This window comes from Pyxicephalus adspersus, chromosome 4, assembly GCF_032062135.1.
Source record: "Pyxicephalus adspersus chromosome 4, UCB_Pads_2.0, whole genome shotgun sequence".
NCBI lineage: Eukaryota > Metazoa > Chordata > Amphibia > Anura > Pyxicephalidae > Pyxicephalus > Pyxicephalus adspersus.
In genome coordinates, this window is record NC_092861.1 from 59,376,903 (window position 1) to 59,386,438 (window position 9,536).

General features: G+C 36.5%; 1 protein-coding gene across 3 annotated transcripts in view; it reads right to left on the reverse strand.

The window, feature by feature from the left end:
• The window catches only part of ARMC9 (armadillo repeat containing 9), a 78,277-nt gene extending 68,741 nt beyond the window's left edge, over window positions 1–9,536 (reverse strand). Inside the window, exons 1-4 of one of the 3 annotated variants that reach the window (XM_072408326.1) lie at window positions 9,235–9,536; window positions 6,132–6,206; window positions 3,724–3,813; window positions 2,567–2,692 (exon numbers count right to left, since the gene is read on the reverse strand). In XM_072408326.1, coding sequence (XP_072264427.1) covers window positions 2,567–2,692; window positions 3,724–3,774 — 177 coding nt within the window. In that variant the 5' untranslated portion in view covers window positions 3,775–3,813; window positions 6,132–6,206; window positions 9,235–9,536. The remainder of the gene's footprint in view (window positions 1–2,566; window positions 2,693–3,723; window positions 3,814–6,131; window positions 6,207–9,234) is intronic. The other 2 variants (XM_072408325.1, XM_072408327.1) reach the window with 2 other exon arrangements.

Here is a 9,536-nt window from a genome sequence, read left to right on the forward strand (position 1 = left end):
TATATATATATATATATATATATATATATATATATATATATATATATATATATATATATATATATATATATATATATAGTATTTAGGGCATAGAGAACCAAAGCTTCACTTTGCCTTTGGTTTTTTTCAGGGGGTAAGATATGTTAGGGAAGTCCACAAAATTTGCATAAGTATCTGGGTATTCATGAAAGATTCTACCTCAGAAGCCTTGTCAAGTATACTATACCAGTGTTCTGCTGGATCATCATTTTTAGATATCCTGTGTTGCAATAACTGTTGGTCATTGTAGGCGTTTAAAAACAGACAATAATATTAATAGACTTTTAGCTCTGCACCTAAAGCCACCGTCATTAGAAGGGCCAAATTGAGTAACCTTGAAATGAAATTAAGGAAATCGTGTCTTCATTGCTTGGCTAAACTATAACAAACAATTGAAGAATTTTATCAGTAATTACACATTTTGCAAGCAACTGGGAGAAGAATTTAAAAGTTTGATCTACAAAAAGTTAGCTTATTAAGCCCATATTACTGCAAAACAGAGCAACCTTCAGAGGGTGAGAAGGAAGAGCCCTTAAAAAAGTGTGGTAGAGCCCTTAAAAAATGACCTTCAGGTCTTAGGGGAACCACTCCTATAATTACTATATCCATAGCTCATAGTACATTTGCTTGGCAGTCAGAGGGAAGAATGCTCCTTTATTGCTGGCTAGTGGGAACAATGTCACCCTTACAATGTCAGCCCCCTTATTGCCCTTCTACTTGAAATCCCACAACTCTACAGTATTGCAGACTACAGCACTATGCAGGAACAGAGGTCTTAATACAATAGGACTATAGGACTGACATGTCTGATCCCATTTTAAAATGGACATGGACTAAACATAACATTTGACATGGTCATTATTACACTACAATTTTACTGTGTAAAGAACAGGAACTCGTTTACAATAGAAGGTCAAGTACACTTCTAAAAAGTATAAAAGGGTTAAGTAATTTCTCAGCAGTCGCAGTATAGACAGAAGTAATATGTCCTTATCATATCCTGTAGCTGCACCCACGCACATCAGTACCAATGCACTCACCTCCACCACAGGAAGGATGACCTTATCCTAATTTACCCTCTGTGGCCTAAACCAAGAAGAATTAGGCAATATATTCTGACAGACAAGACATTTCCTAGCATTAACCGCCCTGTCTGTAGAAGCTCCCACCAGAAGGTGAAGATCAGCTCAGACAGGGTGTTGCTACATGTTAGTAGAAAGGCATCCCCCAGTGTTAACATTCCACACATTGCAAGTCTATCTACTCCAGAAATATTACTCACATCACTTCCATTTCAAACTACAATAAATGTTCAGTGATATTTCCCGGGGAAACAGTTAACGTTTAAAGGCTCAGTAAACATATAGATATTTGACATTCTCTAAACATGTACAGTCTTACCTATGATTTACAAACTAGAGAAACCTATTTTCTTCTAAGACATAGACTAAAAAGTACATTTATCAGTTTATATGTTTATGCCTTGAACTACAACTAAGGTCTCCCTTAAGGATAAAATATGAGCTGCAATAATTAATTGTAAGTGGACCCCAGATTACATTGTTCCCTTAACCTCCATTCAAAGACTCACAAATACCTGTAATTCTAGCAGTTCAGTCCACCTAATGCAGCTTGTGATAGGGTGATAAAATTGCTACACTGCTTCCAATTCAGTATTATCAACCTTATGTAAGATGTATCTGCTTGGACTACGGTGGAAGGAGATGCTGATGCAAGGCTGTAAGCTTTGGGTCTGATTTATTAAAGCTCTCAAAGACTGTAGAAGATAGACTATCATGGGATAACCTGTGTGATCCAGCAAACATGGAATGGGTTTCTTAAAAATAATTTCCTCCTTTTCCTTAGTTGTCAAATGTTGATGATCTTGGACCAAATCCATTCCTCACATAATCACTACTAAAGGAAAAGTGGGCAACATAATGTTGAGCTTTTTTGGTTATGTAAGCAATAACATCTCCATAAGGCAAAGAAGTTAATTTAAAACTCATTATATTTTTGAGCAAAATTGGTAATTTAAAATGAAGGTAATAGTAGAGTATAGGTCCACTCTAAACAAACTTGCAAGTAGTTTAGGTATGTTACACTGGTCCTATCTGCAGCATCTTTAGGTTTCTGTAGGAGCCACATTGTTGCCTGAAATTATGGGGTTGCTCTGAAGGAAGTTGAAGAAATAGCTTCATATTTTTAATAGCCAGTGATTAGATACTCAGAGAAACTAGGGGGCTTTAAAGCTATCATGTAAGCCGCGGTTGCAATCTCCTTTTAAAGAGCACTCCAGAACTTAGAGACAATATTGTTAAATGTAAAAACATAACATAATACACAACATTTTAACCTTTTAGGACTACCCAATCAACAAAATATATTTCAACAAAATATATAAGTACATTATATATAAGTGAATTTGTAAAACATTAGGTAATATGATGCAACAATAGAAATAAGACATTAAAAAAATCATATTTATATACATATAAAACATAAGGCATTATTACAATGTACCTACCTGTATTACTAAAGTCTTAGAGTCTCTTGTAGCAGATGCATCAAGTTTTGGAAGTGGTTTTCCTTTACCTTTACACTCTTTTGTAAAGCTTTTTAATGTGTCATTGAACTCCCCAAAGCTTAGGAACTGATAAACAATATACAAAACAATTCAGTAAAGTTGTGCACAAGTACAACTAAAAAAATGTAATTCTTTAAAAAAAGCATTTACTGTTTATTATGGATTTACTGGTATTATACAGTTACCAGTTTTCTATGAAGGACCACAGTGCTTAGGTTGTATTTAACCTAATTACTTAAGGAAACAGGAATCAATTAGTTCTATGTAAGGATTTATATATATATATGAGAAAAGCCACGTAGGCTGTTTTCAGGAACGTTCTGTAAAACGGAAGCCAGAGCACAAAATGATTGTTTGATGAGGGGCCCAAAGCGGGTCATGGGAAGACTAACATTGGTTCTGCACATTTAACAAATAATATTTATGTTGTACTGACACATATTCAACCTCTTTTATTATCATATATGGATATATGGCCATAACAATGTGAACTACAAGTGCACAATAAACTTGCTATTACACTAGTTGGGAATCATTATGGCTTTTAGATGTTTCTAAGTACAGTTTATGAATTTGATTGAATTTTGATTTGAACTTAGGTAGTATAGCAAATATTTTCCAGAACAAGAAATCCATTGTTTTAATAATGTCATACCTATAAATTAATGACTTAGTAAAATAATGTTCCCAAGTTGCACACTGCACAGTCTTACTGCTCACAAACAACGTCAACCTAAAATAAAGCCACAGCCTGACACGTTTCACTCCCAAACGGAAGTTAATGATATGCTAATTACTTAGCAGTTGACCTCCACTGTCCTATCTCAGGTGAATTTGGCCATCCAATAAGCTTGTATGGGAATTTAAAACCCATTTAATGAGGAAAAAAAACTTTCCCAGTATCACAAAAATGCAGCTTCATTAAATGATATAGATATAACGATCAACATTATACAATGATCTTATGACTGTTACTGAGAATGTGTCAATATATTTAGTATCCTCCATGGAAGAGTTTAACAACGCCATCAAGTTGTATAATGAAAGTAAAAATGAAAAATACCTTTTTACAATACAAGTAAATAAAGTACACATACCTCTTTTACCAATCCGAGTAAATCTGCTTCATAGGCCAAAATATCACCCATTTTTTGATATTTCTTTTACTGTCCACAAAGCCAGAAAATCTGCAAGAGGAAAAAACTTGTATAAAGCCTTTATCCTGACATATTACTAATTCATTTAAAGCATTTTGGGAGGATGGTAATAGCGAGAAAGTTCCACTGAGCTAATTGTATTTCACAGGATTTCCCCGAACATGGCAATGGGAAATCTAACACAAACTGGCAATGGAAATAATTGCTGCAAAACTGAACCACATTGAAGTAGTAAATATCCAAAACCAGAAAAAAATCCAATCAAATTAAAATGAACCCGGTGTTAAATTTGGATAATCTGAATGAAAATTTTTTTTAAATTTACTAGCGTACATGGTTCATGACAAACAGTCCCCTCTCAGGATTCAGAAGTTGAGGTTACAAACTAAATGTCTGCTTCTTGTCAGATAAAACTACTCCACAGGTCAGCTGGCACGGACTCCCAACACATGGACAAAGTCATATTTTTACATCTTATTCCCTCAATGTCATTACCCAAACCCGGGAATAAAACTTAAATTTAATCTCTACAATCTGAATACTACTACCATGATAACATATGGGCAATACATTCCAAGAAAATCAAGTACATGGATAAACCAAATCATAGTACATAAAATTCTGGTCCAGCATTTATTACCATAATGTTACTTTTGGAATTCTTGTCTCAAGTCCAAAAAGTGTAATTTTACTTTAGGTGGATTTATTGCATTAGAACGCCTTGTACTGAACAGTGTTCTGTTCTTTGTTCTTTTCCGTTGGTTAGTGATACAGACTTGAAACTATACAATTTAATTACATCTCACGTTAACTTTGTTATGCTTTGTCTGCCCCTTCTCATATAATAATATAGCTCTTGGGACTACATTGACTCCTAAAACAACCAAATCATAAATATGCACCACATTAACAGTCTATATCCTTATGTGATGAACTAGACTTACAGAGAAAAGCAAACAAGGCTCAAAGAATCATCATGAAATAATTAATTTTGACATTGGGTACAAAGTCAAAATTAAAACATATTGGGTCTGATTTATGAAAGCTCTCCAAGGCTGGCGATGATACATTTTCATCAGTGAACCTGGGTGATCCAGCAAACCTGGAATGGATTTTTTCAAAGTCATTTGCTATTTGCTAGCAAATGTTTTGAATCCTGGACCAGATTCCATTTCAGGTTTGCTGGATCACCCAGCTTTACTGAGGAAAGTGTATCCTCTCCAGCCTTTGCAAGCTTTAATAAATCAGGCCCAATAACACAAACAGAAGTAGTTAGATAATACAACAAAATTGAACTTGGATAAGGTACATACACCACAACTTTAAGCTGAACTCTAAACAGAAACTTCTTACCTTCTTTGTATCTGCTTCAGTATCTATTTATGAAGCGCTTTCTCGGAGTTTAATACAGTTGCCGCAGTACTTTTAGACCACTAACACTGCAGCTTTCATGCACCCAGCCTTGTAGTTGTGTCCCCACCTCCCTTTCCTCCTACCCATTTACAAAAAAAAACCTAGGGGCTCAGAGCTGTACAAATGGGTGTGAGGAAGGGGAAATAGGTGCAAGAAGGTAAGCAGTTTCTGTACAGAACTCAGTTCACCTATTTGAAATGATCTATTTTAGTCCACCACTTTACAATTTTATGAAAGATGAACTCTTAAAATAATTTAAAGTTAACCCTGTAGTGTATGTTTTCCTTCATGAGGAACAGTATAAAGGACTTCTACTTACCTCATGCCTCACATTCCTCCTCTTTCTGATGCCCTGGGGTGTGGGCAGTTCCTCAGCATCTTACAATGAGGACGAATGGTAGTGCAATATACGGTACTTGATGGTGTCAGGACTATGACTGATGGACTGTAAACCTTAGTGAAGAGGCTTTGAAGGACCTACTGCATGATAGCAGGAATACAAAAGGAGAAAAATCATGTTCCCCTAGTGGAAAACAAGCCTTTAACCTTTGCAGTCCAAGGGGTTGCAACCACAAATGTAGTTTTCTGTTGCTCCTGGAATTATTTTTCAATAAAACAAACGTTTCCCCTCAGCAGCCTAAAATTAAAAGCAGCACAGTCTGTAATACTTAATCTCTATCTGGAGCCGTCCCGGGCATTATTTCTTTTTGCCATGTAATGTCCACAGACTTTCTACCAGACATAAGTTAGCCTACAAGGCTGAGGACATATTGTGATTGCAAAGCATTACACTCCCACCATGGCCACATAACAGTACAAGTAGAGACACAGATGTCATGATGAGACAATGAAAGGAACAAACCCGAAATTCTGCTATCGAATCAGATGATACAACTTTGAACTTATTGGTTCTTCAATATTGTAATACTTTTTACCTCACTATAATCTCTCCACCATCCACAACCAGCATGAGCTTTTGATTTGTGTTGTTTACACAATGCCATTCAGACCTGAAAAATAAAGAAGCTAGAGAAAAACAGTGTGCATTCACCCTTTCCTAATACAGGGTAGATAGGGCAACGTCTCCCTGGTTGTCTCAGGTATCAGTAAAAGCCACTATGGTAGGGAGGAAAGAAGAAACTACATGTAAGAATGGGTTTGTGAATGTACAATACAGGATTTATCCATCACAGTCTTGTCCTTAACTGAACTGATATGATGTGTCAAGACCACAGCGGTTTATTCAGAGTCAGCCAAAATATTAGAAAGGTAAAACAGTTCTGTAAAGAGTAACGTGCCAAGATACCCTCAAGCCAATGTGCTAGTTCACTCATCAGATATGGGAAATGTTTTCAGGAAGTCACGGGTGTTTGAGAAGACGCCAGCTGTTACTATACCTTAGGTTTTACATATTCCTCATCATATGCAAGTTACTTTATGCTGGGTGTTTTATATATTTAAAAATATATTTTCAATAGGCAATCATCACTTTAAATTAATAAAGTAATAAAAGCTCTTTTAAAGGGTTCCCTTTAGTTCAAAATACCAAAGAACTTTTAGTCTCAATTCAACTCTCTGACAAATTCAGTATTGTAAAGCAGAGAAGCATTATCACTGGTTGTATGTACACATTGTATGGGTTGTATACACCTCTTCTTCATACTATACATGTTTTTTACCTGTTGGATACATGGAAGAATAATAAGACATGGAAAACATACAAAATCCATGTATCGCTAAGCTTTTGATTACTTCTGATTGGTTACTACACTTTTACACAATTCCCTTATTGAAGGCACAGAGGTTTTGTAAGGACTGTGCACATGTAGTTAACAGAAAAAATATTCTGAGAAGAAGTAGTGTTGTGCTTTTGCTGTAGCTAAACAATAATGTGGTGAGTTTCTGGGAACCCTCTGGAAAGTACTAATAGTTTACAAAACAAGACTGAATGTTCTTTTTATTTCCAGGTAGGGTATTGAAGGTTTAGAACTTCTGTCTGTTTTTTATTTACTGCCTGAGCTGGTAAGACTCCCTCTTTACACTTGTCTTTTTCACCATTTCATTACCGGGAGTTAGACCCACTTGATGAGGTAAGTGTGTAAGGTGTTTTTTGGAAGGATCGGTATGTTTTCATAGTAAAAGACACAATGGCAAATAAAAAGAAAAGGTATGACAAAAGCATTGCTCTGGTGACAGTACAGGTTTAAAAAGCAATTTGCAGATTTGTTGTACTCTGTCCTATTATTATTTGGTGCCTGTATGCTCTGCCTTAGGCAACATCTTAAACACAACTACTGTGCTGAGAAATCCTAGCAATAACCATGTTGTATTCTGGATATCAACAGAGCAATAACGACATCTATTCTATTGCATTGCAAATACTCTGCTATCAGAGACTGTAAGCATGTGTGACAATGAGTACAATCATTTGAGCAAATATTACTTAAAAGAAAAATTGTGTTTGAGATTGTAACCTTAGCAACCATATCATAAATGAAAAGTATTTTATTGTAATCAGCCTAATATAGGGATGAAAGAGAACTACTCTTCATTGTCACACAGCAGGTACTCACTTCGCAGAATAATATCTGCAATCTTGGTTCCTAAAGAATCTTCTTTTCGGGCAACTTGAAGGTAAATTGGCATTTTCTAGTTTGGAAGGTATTTTGTATTAAGTATTAAAATTAGTTTGTTATGTATTCAAATCAATGGGTTTGACTTGTGAGAATCTGGACAGCTTGTATGCACCACATCAACTTCAACTCCATTATAAATTAGGTGCACATTGAGGATGGTCCAGATCCCAGTGGGCCAGTAATTGCACAGGTCAGTATACGGAAGATGTAAACAATACGTGATATGTGCTCTTGGATAGTCAATACACTTCACATATAAGGGTGGACAACCCTTTTATGTAAAGTAAAAATTCTGTTTTTTTTTTAAATGCAACTTTATTTAAAAAAAAAAAAGAGGGGGGCAGAACCCCTCCTTATTCTCGATTGCACGATCGAGGATGAATGGGAGCACAAAGCCTCCCGGGATACCCACATCACGTATCTCGAGAGGCTCTTTGGGTGCTCCTTCTGTGCATGGCCGAGAATCTCAGGCATGCGCAGAAGCTGCCTTTTCGTGAAAAAAGAAAAATTTGCTGATCTCACATATGGGCAGTGAGATCAGCAAGTTTTTTTCTACATCTTATCTTGCGCCTGGGTCTGGTGGCGTAGAGGGAAGAACCAGATAGAAGAGGTAAACCCGCGGGACCCGATGGAAGACAACTTCGGATGAATCAGACTGCCATGCGGGATTGAGGGCAGGTGGATTTTTTTTTGTTTTAGGCAGTTTTCAGTTTAGTTCCTCTTTAATGCCAGAAATCACATGATCTACATATGGCATAAGTATCCATTTTAAAAAACCAAAAATGTTAATATTTAACTATTGCAAATACACTAAATATTTTAGATAAACTAATAAAATTAAAGGACAGAGCTTCAGTGATGTTTCAACAAAGAATTTACATTTTCACACCCCATAAAGAATATAAATGGGTGACCCTGAGTAAGTTCACGGGGTATCTATACAGTGACAATGCTGTGCTCTAAGAATAGAAGACACAATTTAGGGTGACAACACCGGTACTACAATTAGGACAGCGTTGTCACCCTATGACAGGAAGTACAATGTAAGTCTACACAAGAATGAGAACTCAAAGGTAGAAAAGTCAGATATTCCTCCTCTTTGTTTATGTTTAGAAACACTATAAAGGGCCAGGCAAGTATAACAAAAGCTGAAGGAACAGTGTCTACTAACTTACCAAGTATGTATGGCTAGGACCTAGCGGAACACATCATTACATTGTCCTGGCAGCACATAGCTGTCAGGATAGCAGTGTATATAGTGTTAATGTACAGCGCTGCGTAATATGTTGGCGCTATATAAATCCTGTTTATTATATTAAATTATACATTCTCTGTAGTCCCTGCTGTATGGGAGCAATGCCCATTACAGGAATACACAAGGCTTGTGAAATAAGATACTTACCGTTAACCATGCAGCCGTTGTTTGCAGTCACTTCTCACAAGCTGCCGTTAGCATGTTATATGGAGACATTCCATATCAGTTTCCTTCAACAATTTCAATAAAACGGCTCCACACAGGCCTCGAGCATCGAGCGCAGCCACGACAGTTGTAAGGTAACCAGGGTAACACTCTACTTCCGGACACTTTGTCCAATCACACAGCCGCTAATAGAAGTTAGTACTCTTTACAATAGACCACACGTGACTGCAGCAAGGCGTGCCGGGGAGGTGATACAGTTTGACATTTTTTCTGCCTTCCTAAGC